Raw genomic sequence first — 15081 nt, 5'->3', positions numbered from 1 at the left:
TTTTTAAAAAGTCAGTTAGAAATACAGAAACCAAAAGGAAATAGTAGTTGTATCATGGGTGATTTTTCTTTTTTGTTATCTACCTGTTCTGGTTTTTCTGAAAATCACATATCATGTGATTTTTTTTTTAGGTGAGTGTTTTTTATAATGCCCTAAAAGCAATGTTTCCAACCTGTAATTCTTACTCATACTATATTATCTTAATTATATCACATTCTTATAAATATTACCTATTAAATCTTATTTTTAATGATTTACATATATTTTTACATAAAATTAAGTCTCCTGACAACAAAATGTACAAATAAAAACTGAAACTACAGCGTGGCCGATGTGGCTCAGTGGATTGAGTGTGGTCCCATGGACGGAGAGGTCCTAGTTTGATTCCTGGTCAAGGCACATGCCCAGGTTGCAGGCTCAATCCCCAGTAGGGGGGATGCAGGGGACAGCCAATCGATGTTTCTCTCTCACACTGATGTTTCTATCTCTCTCTCCCTTTCTCTCTCTCTAAAAGAAAAAAATGCAACACTCAAAAAAAGATGTGTCTGAAGGACAGAAAATAGTAAGACTACTAACTTTCTTGTTATTATTAATATAGTTTAAAAGAGTATTTTTTAAATTTATTTTAGAGAGAGAGGAAGGGAGAGGGAGAGAGAGAAACAGTGATGAGAAAGAACATCAATTGGCCACCTTCTGCATGTCCCCTACTGGGAATCGGGCCCACAAGCTGGGCATGTGCCCTGACCGGAAATTGAACCGGCAACATCTTGGTGCATGGGTCAATGCTCAACCACTGAGCCACACCAGCAGGGCAAGTTTATAATCCTTTAAAATATCCTGTATGTATGCAGATGTTTTCTAAACCTAATTTTAGAAAATTTATGTAAATCATTTTTTTTTAAATATATATTTATTTATTTTTTTAGATAAGAGGACGAGACAGACAGAAGCATCAATAAGAGAGAAACGTGGCCCTGGCCAGTTTGGCTCAGTGATTAGAGCGTCGGCTTGCAGGCCAGAGAGGCCCAGGTTCGGTCCCCACTAAGGGCACGTACCTCGGTTGCAGTTTGTCCCTGGCCCTGGTTGGGTCATGCAGGAGGCAGCCCTTCGATGTGTCCCTTTCACGTCGATATTTCTTTCTCTCTCTCTCTCTCTCTCCCTCCCTCCCACTCCGTCTGAACAAAAAAAAAAGGAAAAATGTCCTCGGGTGAGGATAAAAAAATAGAGACAGAGAGAGAAACATAGGCATGTGGCCTGACCGGGAATCAAACTGGTGACCTCTCAGTGCATGGGACAACATTCAATCCACTGAGCCACACCAGCCAGGCTATGTTAATCCTTTTAAAATCCCATCCTTTCATTTACTTGAATTTAGCCATTTGTTTAAAAACTTATATTGCCCTGGCTGGTTTGGCTCAGTAGTTAGAACATCGGCCTGTGGACTGAAGGGTCGCGGGTTCAAATCTTGGTCAAGGGCACATACCTGAGTTGCAGATTTGATCCCAGGCCCCAGCCTGGGTTGTGTGGGAGGCAACCAATCAATGTGTTAATGTTTCTCTCTCTCTTCCTCCCTCACTTCCACTCTACCTAAAAAATTAATGGAAAAATATCCTAGGGTGAGGATTAACAAAAAACAAACAAAAAGAAATGGTGAAAGACTGACATTAAAATATTTTTTTTCAAGGAAAGCAAAACATTGATGGTTACCAAAGCTGGATCGTGGGGGATGCAGACTGGTGCAGCCACTACAGAAAAAAATATGGTGTTCCTCAAAAAATTAAAAATGGAACTGCCACTTGATCCAATGATCCTACTACTAGGAATATATTCTAAGCAGCCTGAAACACCAGTCAAGAAGAATATATACACCCCTATGTTGATAGCAGCACTATTTACAATTGCTAAGATCTGGAAACAGCCCAAGTACCCATCAATAGATAAGTGGATAAAAGAGCTGTGGCACATTTACACAATGGAGTACTATGCAGCTGTAAGAAAGAGAGATCTCTTATCCTTTGAGACAACATGGAGGGCTCTGGAGAGTATTATGCTAAGTGAAATAAGCCAGTCAGAGAAAAACAAGTATCACATGATATAATTTGTGGAATATAACAAACACAATAAACTGTCAAACAAAATAGATCCGGAGACATGGAAGTAGGGAACAGACTGACAAACCTCAAAGGGAATAGGAAGGGGTTGGGAAGGTGGAAAGAGATAAACCAAAGAACTTATATGCATATAGGCATAACCAATCGACACAGACAACAATGTAGTGAAGGTAGGGGTTGTGTTGGGGTGGGGATGGGAGCGGGAGGGAGACGTCAATGGGGGGAAAAGAGGAGGAATACCTGTAATACTTTTAACAATAAAGATATATAAAAAAAAATTTTAATGGAATTTTTAAAAAGCTGGGTCATGGGAACTTGAGGTTTTACTGTACTGTTCTTTTCTACTTCTGTGTCTTTGGAAACTGGTTGTTTTTGGTTTGTTTGTTTTTGGAGAGAAGAAAAGAGAGAGAGAGAAACATCAATTTATTGTTACACTTATTTATACATTCATTGGTTGCTTCTTGTATGTGCCCTGACCAGGGATCAAATCCACAACCTTGGTGTATCGGGACTACACTCTAGCCAACTGAGCTACCTGGCTACCTGGCCAGGGCCAGAAATTTTTGTGTGTGTGTGTGATATGTGCCCCTAGCGGGAACTGAACCTGGGACTCTCTGGTCCGCAGGCCAACGCTCAACCGCTGAGCCAAACTGGCCAGGGTAAGGGCCAGAAATTTTTAAGTAACTTGAAAAAATTTAAAAACCTTCTCTTTAAAGTCCAGTTGATGAGATGATTAAAGACTTACCTACTGTGTGGTAATAAGGTGTAAGAACCGAGGCTTTTACACAATTGATTCCTCCTAATACTTCTGCTAACATTTTATATATCTGCTGCTGTGCTCCATTCAAGATGCCAATATCTTTATGAAAAGAAAAATAATTAGTTCATTTAAAATAAGTCAATCAGTTTTTGAATGAAAATCAACCAATTCTACAAATTGAAAAATAAAGATTAGTATTTCAAACAAAAGCTTCAATGTAATAACATAAGCACTAACTTCAGTATAACACAAGTTCTTTGCTCTCTAAGAAAAGAGGTTTAGTGTCCTAAATATTAAGAAATTCTTATAACACAAATCACCTACAAATGGTCATGGCACTGTTGGGAACTCTGGTGTCATGGTCAGGTTTAAAAATAATAACAATGAGCCTGGACAATGTGGCTCAGTGGACTGGGCGTGGTTCCATGGACTGAAAGGTCCCAGTTCAATTCCCAGTCAGGGTACATGCCCAGGTTGAAGGTTGTAGGCTCGATCCCCAGTAAGGATCATGCAGGAGGCAGCTGATCTATAATTCTTTCTCACATCAATGTTTCTATCTCCCTCTCCCTAAAAAAATCAATACGAACATATTTTTAAAAATAAATAAATAAAAATAACAACAATGTACTACCTAATAATTTACTTTAGAATTATACTTCCCTTTCTGACCCAATGAAAACTCAAACCTTTATTATAATGTTGTTGACAGAAGCGGTCATGAAACCATGGAATCTGATACTCAGGGCATTCCAAGCAGACTGCTCTATTTAGTTCCATAAGACGAATTTGGACCTTCATATTTAGAGATGGGCATAAAACTGAAATAAAAAATATATTATTGAATTTTGATAACTTGGACCTAGCAAAAATGATCCATTTTTTCCACACTCATTTATTCCCATTATTAGATGATCCTTCTATTCTTATAAAATCATTTCAGTTGCACACACACATGCTTTGTTTTTAAATTATTACATTCAGTGGCATGTTAAGACCAATTCCTATGTTGTTTCCACTAATTATTGTTAAAATTACATTTTATGTACACCTGAAACTAATATAATGATGTATGTCAATTGTAATTGAAAATTAAAAATTATTTAAGCCCTGGCCAGTTTTGCTCAGCGGTTAGAGTGTTGGCCTGTGGTCCAGAGAGACCCAGGTTCAGTTCCCGCTAAGGGCACGTACCTCGGTTGCAGTTTGTCCCTGGCCCTGGTTGAGTCGTGTGGGTGGCAAACACTCGATGTGTCCCTTTCACGTCGATGTTTCTCTCTCTCTCTCCCTCCCACTCTATCTGAACAAAATATCAAAAACTGTCCTCAGGTGAGGATAAAAAAAAAATTATTTAAAAAAATAAATCAAAAGAGATAAATAAATAAATAAAACTACACTTAAACAGTTTTCATTGACCTATTATTCCACAATTAGGACTCTATCTGCAGGAAACAAAAATGAGGTCAATGATTCATGTATAACCATCATTATTTATAATAACCTCTAAGATAAATAAACTTTAGTACATCCATATAATGGCAGATTACGTAGACACTAAAAAAAAAATCATGACATCAAAAGATATTTAATGACATGAAAAATTATTCCAAATACAGTTCAATGATTAAAGACAACCTACAAAAGTGAATATATAGGTAATCCAAATTTTGTTTTAAAATACATATAGGTATATAAACACATAAGAGCAGGAGAGACAGAAAAGCAAGAAACACTCCAAAACATTAAAAGTAGTAGTTTCACTTGGTGGTAAGATTGACTAATTTTCTGTTTTACATTGTGTTTTCCAAATTTTTTACAATAAGTAGGAATTACTTCTATAAGCAAGCCAAAAATTTAACTTTTAAATGCTTTGGTATAAGTAGAGCTGAAACATGTATATAAAGTACAAATGATAGTAAAATGTAGATACATACGTTCCAGTTGCAAATCCAATCTGCCCAAAAATTTGATGTTAAAAATTGTCTTTAGCAGATCTTCTGGAAAATACTGAAGTGTGGCCAAATAGAAACCAAGAAACACTAACATGAGAGGATCCAATATACCTAAAACAAAATTAAGATTTTTTAAAAAATTGTAACATAAAGCCACCTCACATAACCCAACCAGGGCCGGGGACAAACTGCAACCGAGGTACGCACCCTTAGCGGGAACCAAACCCGGGTTTCTCTGGACTGCAGGCCAACGCTCTAACCACTGAGCCAAACCAGCCAGGGCTGCAGCAATATTTTTAGAGTACAAAAAAATTAAATATTTTCTTTTGGATTTTTTGCTGAGTTTATTTAATAGAGCAAGATCAAAATAAATGAGGCAAATAGTGATGATATCCACCAGCAAAATTAATCTGTCAAAACTAATCTTTAGCCCTGGCCAGTTTGGCTCAGCGGTTAGAGCGTCGGCCTGCGGTCCCGAGAGACCCGGGTTTGGTTCCCGCTAAGGGCACGTACTTCGGTTGCACTTTGTCCCCGGCCCTGGTTGTTCGTGCAGGTGGCAGCCACTCGATGTGTCCCTTCACGTCGATGTTTCTCTCTCTCTCTCCTTCCTCTCTCTCCCTCCCACTCTGTACAAAAAAATGGAAAATATCCTCGGGTGAGGATAAAAAAACAAAACACACAAAAAAAACTAATATTTACTCAAAATAGAGAAATTATTACTCCAATAGTTATTTTAAATTGTGTTATAAAGTTCTCCAATAATTTTCAAACATTCTCAAAACATATTTTAAAAAAATCAAATCTGTACTTCTCAACCTTTCTTCTCTTATACCCTTAATTTAAAGAGAAATTCTAATATCTAAGTCTCTATTTAAAGAATATGGGAAGAGCCCTGGCTGGTTTGGCTCAGCAGTTATAGTGTTGGCCTGCGGACCAGAGAGTCCCAGGTTCAGCTCCCACTAAGAGCACGTACCTCGGTTGCAGTTTGTTCCCGGCCCCAATTGGGGTCATGTGGGTGGCAACCACCCAATGTGTCTCTCTCACATTGATGTTTCTCTCTCTCTCTTCCCCCCTCTCTCCCTCCTGCTCTATCTGAAGATAAATGCAAAAATGTCCTTGGGTAAGGATAAAAAAAAAAAGAATATGGGAAGAGATGTACTTTAATTTCCTTCTGAAACATTATTGAACAATGAGGAGAGCAAATTCTGTCTGTTTCAAGTCTCATCTTTTAATATATAACTGTGATACCAAAAAGGGTATATATAAATGCCGCACATGCATACACTCATTTATACATAAACATACACACATCACAGTCCCATTTTACTTGTCTATTAGCAGACACAAGAGTATCAGACATGGTTAGACACTATCTGGCCTATAGATCCCACAAAAATGTAACAAAGTCTATGAGTATGATACTGATATAATTCATGTATTTATACTGGCCTCACATCAGCTTAACTATTAAAATTGACAGAAATAATCAGATATTATGTGTCTGCAGATGTGACACAAATATCAGATACACAGCACCACATACAATGCATTTTTGCTAAAAATATTTAATTTTAATCTAATCAAGCATCTATTCTAAACTTCTAGATTACCAGAAATACTGGAGATGAAGGAGCAAGATTTTAACAGAAAGCAAGCAGACAAATCAATAATGTGAACAATCCACAATAAATGGCCAATCTCTTTTATAAAAATAATAATAACACCACCAAGGTACACAGATAGGGAGAAAGTGACATGACAACTCAAGCCCATCTACATTAGAGTTTGCCCTTGAGTCTGTGTTAGAAGCCTTTAGGCAACCTTTCAGATGTTTATACTAGAATATGCTACATTTCCTAAACACTCCCAAACTTATCTTATATCCTAAATGATTTAACTTCTTAAATTTTTTGAAAATAGAAATTTTCCTTTTGTTTGGTTAAGCTGTATCAGTACTAAAAAAAATTACTTTGTGGTTGTTTTTTTTTAAGGTTATAAAAACAATTTGGTGAAATTTGGGAAAATTTGATTATCGTATAAATGGTACTTATTAATTTTTTTAAGTGTGATACTGAATGTCCTTATAAACTCAAGTATTTAGAGCTGACACTTCAAATAGTTCATCATATACACATGCTCATGGACACATACACACACACACAGAGCAAATGAGGCAATAAGTTAATCATTAGTCAAAAGCTAGGTTGTGGGTATACAGTGTATAGATATTTGTTATATTGTTCTTTCAATTTTTCTGTATATTTGAAAGCTTTGGTAAGAAAATGAAACAAAAAACTTTCTCTCAAATCAGTCTCAAGCAAAAAATAAAACAAAAGCAAAACCAAAAACCCAGAGAATATTCTAGACCCTAAGAGATCAAAGAGATAGTAACAGTCACACAATGAGTGAAACTTGAATGAATCCTGGCTCAACAACCACAGTATTTTGTATTTTGGGAATAATGAAGGTAATTTACACATGAACTGTGTATTATATATTATGAGAATGTTAATTTTCTCAGGTATGATCACAGAATTGTGGTGATATATAAGAGAAGTTCATTATTCTTAGAAAGGTGTACGCCTGAGTAATTAGAGGTGAAGGATCACAATGCCAGCGATTTACTTTAAAATGACTCAGAAAAATATGAGAGCAAGAGAGACAGACAGTAAAGCAAAGATGATAAAACATTAATGGTTATTCAATCTATCCAATGAGTATATAGGTGTTCCTTGTTCATTCTTCCAATTTTATCTGTAAGTTTGACATTTTTCATAATAAAGTTTGAAAAGCAGATACAAACTTTTTTTAGGTGTAGAACTCACAACTATTATGATTACCCTTTAAATGAGAAATATCAGCAACAATATCCTCCCACCTATTCATTCAATTTAGTACCAAACAATACACCTACTTAAGTAAGAATTAAGGTGCTGAATGCAAGTTCCAAAAAATGCATCCCTTTGAGGTGGATCATAGTTCAAGATGCTGAATGGAAGAATAATAGCAAAGATGGCAAAAGGATGGATCTGTATAAACAGAACAAAAATGTTTACTTTAAACTTCAGTAAAACAAAACTGTAATCTAATTATTTTGGGTAGAAATCTTTTTCAAACATGCCGATAGTTAAGTGATACAAGTATCACTCTGTTTATTAATTTTTCCAGCCTGCTATCATCTATTTAACCCCACTACTAATTTCTAGTAATTCTAAGTGTTAATAAAGAAAAAGTAAATCAGATGATTTACAAATTGATTTTGTTAGGTGTAAAATCCTATTCCAGAAATTCAATAGTCATTAAAATATATAGGAAACAGTATCACTAATTTATATATCAGTGCATTTTGAAGACCCATAATGTAACTAAGGGAGTTTCTCAGCTGATAATCATCAGAATTTATTTTTCTTTCATTCATTTTTAAAAATTTCACTATTCATTCATTCATCCAAAACTGCCAATAATATGCTAAGCAAATAAGACAGACTTTTCTTTTTCATTTTTTGGTGCCCTGACCGGAAATCAAACCTACAACCTTTTGGTGTAGAGGACAATGCTCCCACCAACTGAGCCACACCTGCCAGGGCCAGACTTTTATTTTCATTTGAGAAAAATACTAAGTAAAAGCTTTATCCTTATAAAAACAATACATTTTATAAGTGAGCCTCTTCTCATTTAACACAAAGAGCACCATTTTATAAGTTCTAGAAATGAATTTGTAAGAAGACACACTGACAATTTAAGAATACACTAGGCTCGCCCCTGTCAGGTAGCTCAGTTGGTTAGAGCATCGTCCCAATATGCTAGGGTTGCAAGTTCAATCTCCAGTCAGGACACATACAAAAGGCAACCAATGCTCTGGCGGGTGTGGGTAAGTGGTTAGAGCATCAGCCTGCGCACTGAAGGGTCTCTGGTTTGATTCCTGGTCAAAGGCATGTACCTGGATTCCAGGTTCGGTCCCCAACCCTGGTTGGGGCACATGCAGGAGGCAACCAATTGATTTGTCTCTCTCACATTAATGTTTCCCTCTCCCCCCAACCCCACCCTCTCTCCCATTTACTTTCTACAAAAAAAATTTTTTTTAATCAATGGAAAAAATATCCTTGGGTGAGGATTAACCAAAAAAAAATTAAAAAGCAACCAATGAATTCATAAATAAGTGGAACAACAAACTGATGTCTCTTTCTTTCTTTCTAAAAATCAATAATTTTTTTTTTTAACAAGAATACAGTAGACCCTAAACAATGTGGATTTGCATGGGTTCATTATATGCAGATTTTTGTCAGTAAATATTGTAAATGTGTTTTACTTATGACCTTCTTAATAACATTTTCTTTTCTCTAGCTTACTTTATTGTAATACAGTATATAATAAATACGACATACAAAATATGTGTCAACCCACTGTTTATGTTATCAGTAAGGCTTCTGGTCAACAGTATGCTACTAGTAGTTAAGTTCTGGAAGAGTCAAAAGTTATATGAGGGTTTAATAATAACCCCACATTGTTCAAGGGTCAACTGTACTGAAGTCAGAGGGGACCTTATAATTTTCTGTTTTCACACTTCTCTCACTTTTTTTTTTTTTATCCTCACCCGAGGACATTTTTCCATTATTTTGTTCAGATAGAGTGGGAGGGAGGGGGAGAGAGAGAGAGAGAAACATCGACGTGAAAGGGACACATCGTAGTGGCTGCCTCCCACACGACCCAACCAGGGTTGGGGACAAACTGCAACCAAGGTATGTGCCCTTAGCAGGAACTGAACCCAGGTCTCTCTGGATCACAGGCCGATGCTCTAACCACTGAGCCAAACCGGCCAGGGCTTCTCTCACTTTTTTAAATGTAGTTGTTTTTAAATAGTAAAAGCAGTATCACAGGATTACAGAAAATAAGAAAAAGGGAAAACAAAAATCATTCATACTCTAATATCCTAAAACAACAGTACTGCTTTAAGTGTTTCCTTCCAGTCAATGATATTTTCTTCTAGTCAATGAATTTTGACTACTGATCTTAACAATCTGTCCATAACTGTAATGCTGGAGAAAAAGCATTTAAGGGGAGAAACAAACTGCTGAACCAAAAACTAGTTTAATTTTTAAACTTCAAATTCAATCAAATTCTCAAAGTACTTATGATAAACATTTATGTTTTTATAAGTTGACAACCATGTAAAACTATGTGACATTTCAATTTTACCTTTTCAATCTGCTGGAGGACCACTGAGGCTATCTTATCTAGTAGCAAAGTATTGAGGTAGTTAGTTCTAGAAATAAAAGATGCAATTCCCGCAACATTTACGTAACTAATGTCATCCATCAAACACTGTAATGTAGCAATGGTTTCTTCAAGAAGTGATTCGGAAAACCAGTCTCCTTTTAAAGACTTAAGTTCTTCCCTTAAGAGATTCAAACTGTTGTATTTTTTTAGTCTCTGATGACCATAGTGATCTAATTTTTGAAGTAGTTTCAGCTGCTTTCCAGTAGTATTATCCAGATATACATGACCATTCTGAATCCATCTTAAAATGGACATGGCAAGACTATTCAGGTCATTTAGGTCACACTGTGGTAAAACTGCTTCAATTCGAGATATCCCAGCTTCATCTAGGTTAGGAGATGGAAGCACAGAAATAGCATAGACCAGGATGGAAATTTCACTAGGTTTGACACTAATTTTCAAATAACTATAAAGAAAGGAAGGGAAAGTAAAAAAAAAAAAAAAAAAAAAAATTAATACATCAGCAACAAAAGCCAAAACATATATAAGTATTAAAATATGAAATGTAATTATCATAATTAATAGGTGGGGTAGGCTTCAAATAAAAGTTAATTTAAGAAGGGTTAACTAATTCAAAGATGACAAGTCCATAAAAAGTTACTAAGGGAAGCTTTAAGATAATATAAAGCACATGCCAAATATTTTTATGTAAAAATAAAACCATAGTCCCTGCACACAAAAGGTCAGTGTCAGAACAATGTTTCTTTTCAGTGCTGCTGCTACAGACAGAATTTGGCTGAATTTCTAATATGACCTATCAGGAGTTGGTACATAGTACAGGTGCTGGCATACAGCAATCACTCAATTATACTGGTTCCCATCTTACATCTGCTATATAGGAAGTCCTGCCTTAAAAAATCCCAGAAAACACAGGACATAAAATTAACTCCATTCGTTACTCCTCCTTTCCCAAACCTCCAAGGTAAGAATCCTACCACCAGGACAGCCTTGTTAAAATAAAATAAAAATCTGGGAGCTTTTAAAAATCTTTTGGGCCCTGGCCAGTTTGGCTCAGTGGTTGGGGCAGCCTGTAGACCAAAGAGTCATGCGTTCGATACTGGTCAAGGGCACAGCACCTCGGTTGCGGTTCAGTCCCCAGCCCTGGTTGAGGCAACCCATCAATGTGTCTCTCTCACTTCGATGTTTCTCTCTCTCTCTCTCTCTCTCTCTCTCTCTCTCTCTCTCTCTCTCTCTCTCTCCCCCTCCCTCCCTCCCTCCCTCCCACTTTATCTGAAGATAAATGGAAAAGTATCCTCAGGTGAAGATTTTTTTTTTAATCTTTAGGGCCCAGCCAGTGTGACTCAGTGGATTGAGTGCCCTGACTGGTTCCATTCCCAGTCAGGGAATGCCCAGGCTGTGGGCTTATCCCCAGGAGGGGGTGGGCAGGAGGCAGCAGATTGATGTTTCTCTCTCACCAATGTTTTTATCTCTTTCTCCCTTCCTCTCTCTCTAAAAAATCAATAAAAATAAAAAAATAATAAATATAAAAAATCTTAAGGCTGTGGCCAGGTAGCTCAGTTGGTTAAAGTATTATCCTGATACTCCAAGGTTGTGGGTTCAATGTCAGACCAGGGCACATACAAGAATCAACCAATGAATGGATAAATAAGTGGGTCAACAAATCGATGTTTCTCTCTCTCGTTCTCTCAAATCAACAAATACAAAAAAATGTTTTAAATCTTTAGGCTGCCCTAGATGGTGTTACTCAGTGGTTAGAGTGTCGGCCTGTGAAACAAAGGGTCTCGGGTTTGATTCCTGGTCAAGGGCACATACCTGGGATACAGATTTGATCCAGGGAGATTGTGAGAGGCAAACAATTGATATGTGTCTCTCACATCAATATTTCTTTCTCTCTCTCTCTCTCCATCCCTCCGTCCCTTCTACTCACTCTAAAAATCAATGGAAAAAATATCCTCGGGTAAGGACATAAAAAAGAAATTGCCCTGGCAGGTTTTTCTCAGTGGTTAGAGCATCAACCCAAGGACCAAAGGGCTGAGGATTAAATTCCAGACAAGGGCACATACCTGGGTTGCAGGTTCAATCCCCAGCCCTGGTCTGGGTCCTGCAGGAGGCAACCAATCAATATATTTCTCTCTCATCAATGTTTCTCTCTCTCTCTCCCTCTCCCTTCCTCTCTCTCTAAAATCAATAAAAACATATTTTTAAAACATCTTTAGGCTTAGAAGTACATAATCAAATATAAATGAAAACAAAATTAAGTTACTTTTTTATTTTTCACATATGTTTTTATTGATTTTAGACAAAGAACGAGCCCACAACCTGGGCATGTGCTCTAACTAGGAATCAAACTGGCAACATTTCAGAGCACAGGACATTGCTCAACCAACTGAACCACATCAGCCAGGGATTTTTGTTGTTGTTGTTAAGCCTCAGCTGAGGATATTTTTCCATTAATTTTTAGATAGAGTGAAAGGGGGGGAGGGGGAGAGAGAGAGAGAGAAGCATCGATTGGTTGCCTCCTGCACTACCCCCAACTAGGTCTGGGGATTGAATGTGCAACCCAGGTGCATGCCCCTGACCAGGAATCAAACCCAAGACCCTTCAGTACTAGGGCCAACACTCTAAACAATGAACCAAACCAGCCAGGGTGAGTTACTTTTTTAAATATTAAATTAGCATATTGAAATAATCATAATGCTCAATGCTAGCAAGGGTGCATGGATACAGGCATTCTCATTCACTATTAGTAGACTTTAAAAGTTGCTATAATCTGCCCAGATAGTGTGGCTCAGAGGTTGAGCATCGACCTATGCACCAAGAGGTCACCAGTTCAATTCCCAGTCAGGGCACATGCCCAGGTTGTGGACCAAATCCCCAGTGGGGGCCATGCAGGAGGCAGCCAGTTGATGTTCTCTCTCATTGATGTTTCTATCTCTCTCTCTCCCTCTCCCTTCCTCTTTCTCTAAAAATCAATAAAAGAAAAAACAAATTTTTTAAATAAAACAAAAGTTGCTATAATCTGCCATGGCCAGTTTGACTCAGCAGTAGAGCATTGGCTCATGAACCAATGAGTCTTGGGTTCAATTCTGGTCAAGGGCACGTACCTCGATCGTACCTCGGTTGCGGTTCATCCCTGGCCCTGATCGGGGTCATGAGGGAGGCAACCAGTCAGTATGTCTCTCTCACATTGATGTTTTCCTCTCTCTCCCTTTTTCTCCCTCTCTCTCCCTTCCACTCTATCTGAAGATAAATAAACAAATATCCTCAGGTGAGGATTTAAAAAAATAATAATAAAATAAATAAATAAAAGTTGCTATAATCTGCCCTAGCTGGTTTGGCTCAGCACTTAGAGCATCAGCCCACAGATCAAAGAGTTATGGGTTCGATTCTAGTCAAGAGCATGTACCTCAGTTGGGGTTTGATCCCTGGCCTTGGCCCTGGTCGGGGTCATGCGGGAGGCAGCTGGTCAATGTGCCTCTCTCACATCAAAGTTTCTCTCCCTCTCTCTCTCTCTCCCCCTCTCCCTCCTACTCTATCAATGGAAAAAATATCCTCGGGTGAGGATTAAAATACATAAATAAATGTTGCTATAATCTTTCTGGAAAGTAATTTTACAGTATGGCTCAAGAACTTTACAGGTAATTATATAATTTGACATAATCAATCCTTGTTGAGAAAACTATCCTAAGAAAATAATCTAAAATGCAGGCAAAATTTGTGTTATATTATTGATTATACTTTTAATGTGGCTAAAATTTGAAAACAATTTACCCAGTGATGGGAAATAAGTGAATGTGGTAGCATATGATGGTTAATATCCAGTCATCAAAAACATTTACAAGTAGTTCTAAATTATGTAGGAAAATGTTGACAAGGTTAAGTGAGGGAAATAAAATAAGAATACCAAACTGTATGTTCATGATTCTCAACTATGAAATAAAAAATATATATGTATGCATATATATGTAAGTAAGTATATGCCACAAGGAAATGTTGACAATAAATGAATGGACTTATGAATGATTTTTATTTTCTTCTTTATACTTTTTTGTTTTCAAAAAATTTTTTTCATATCAGGGGGGTAACGTGCTGATATCATAAAAAGGTTTGAAGGACAAACAAAAACTCATAGACACAGGTAACAGTATGGTAGTTACCAGAGGGAAGGGAGCAAAGGGTACGCAAAGGGTGAAGGTGGTCAAATATATGGTGACAGAAGAAAATTTGACTTTGGGTGATGGGCACACAGTGCAATGATGTATCATAGAATTGCACACTTGAAACCTATATAATCTTATTAACCAATGTCATCCAATAAATTTAATTTTTTTAAAAACGGTCTGAGGGACAAAGGGAGCTAATAGCATGAATGACCCTCTGAACCATGAAAGATCTCAAAATGATTTTTATATCACCCGGCCAGTATGGTTCAGTGGTTGAACATCCATTCATGCACCAGAAGGTCACTGGTTCGATTACTGGTTAGGGCACATGCCTAGGTTGTGGGCCAAATCCCCAAGAGGGGCATGCAGGAGGCAGCCGATGGATGATCTCGCTCATTGATGTTTCTATCTCTCTCTCTCCCTCTCCCTTCCTCTCTCTCTAACATCAATAAAGGAAAAAAAAAAAAAATTGGGCCCGTTCTGGCTGGTTTGACTCTGCAGTTAAGAGTGTCAGCCTGGCCCATGGACCAATGAGTCGTGGGTTTGATTCTAGTCAAGGGCACATACCTCGGTTGTGGTTCATCCCCGGCCCTGGTCAGGTGGTGTGGTGCGGGAGGCAACAAGTCGATGTGGCTCTATCACATCGATGTTTCTCTCTTTCTCTCTCTCTCTCTTTCTCTCTCTCTCTCTCTCCCTCCCTCCCACTCTATCTAATGATAAATAGAAAAATATCCTTGGGTGAGGAATAAAAAAAAAGATAAAATATTTGGCCTATTGCCTGAGGCAAAGTATTCACTAATTACTAAATGAACATTTTATTTTTATAACCGCAAAATATTAATACACTGTTTAAATAAAGAAAG

At 37.4% G+C, this 15081-nt stretch overlaps 1 protein-coding gene across 4 annotated transcripts in view; it reads right to left on the bottom strand.

Annotated features, from left to right (window-relative positions):
- Window positions 1-15081, bottom strand: part of FASTKD1 (FAST kinase domains 1) — a 55692-nt gene that overhangs the window by 5935 nt on the left and 34676 nt on the right. For 2 of the 4 annotated variants that reach the window (XM_036254013.1, XM_036254012.1), the window contains 5 exons: window positions 10014-10500; window positions 7732-7846; window positions 4800-4928; window positions 3558-3689; window positions 2857-2970 (listed from right to left, as the gene is read on the bottom strand). In XM_036254013.1, the coding sequence (XP_036109906.1) occupies window positions 2857-2970; window positions 3558-3689; window positions 4800-4928; window positions 7732-7846; window positions 10014-10500 (977 nt within the window). Of the gene's footprint in view, window positions 1-2856; window positions 2971-3531; window positions 3690-4799; window positions 4929-7731; window positions 7847-10013; window positions 10501-15081 lie in introns of those variants that run through there. The other 2 variants (XM_036254015.1, XM_036254014.1) reach the window with 2 other exon arrangements.

The sequence above is a fragment of the Molossus molossus genome, unplaced genomic scaffold, assembly GCF_014108415.1.
Source record: "Molossus molossus isolate mMolMol1 unplaced genomic scaffold, mMolMol1.p scaffold_m16_p_11, whole genome shotgun sequence".
Taxonomy (NCBI): domain Eukaryota; kingdom Metazoa; phylum Chordata; class Mammalia; order Chiroptera; family Molossidae; genus Molossus; species Molossus molossus.
Note: the sequence above shows the minus strand (reverse complement) of the source record. Positions and strands in the feature narration are given on the sequence as shown.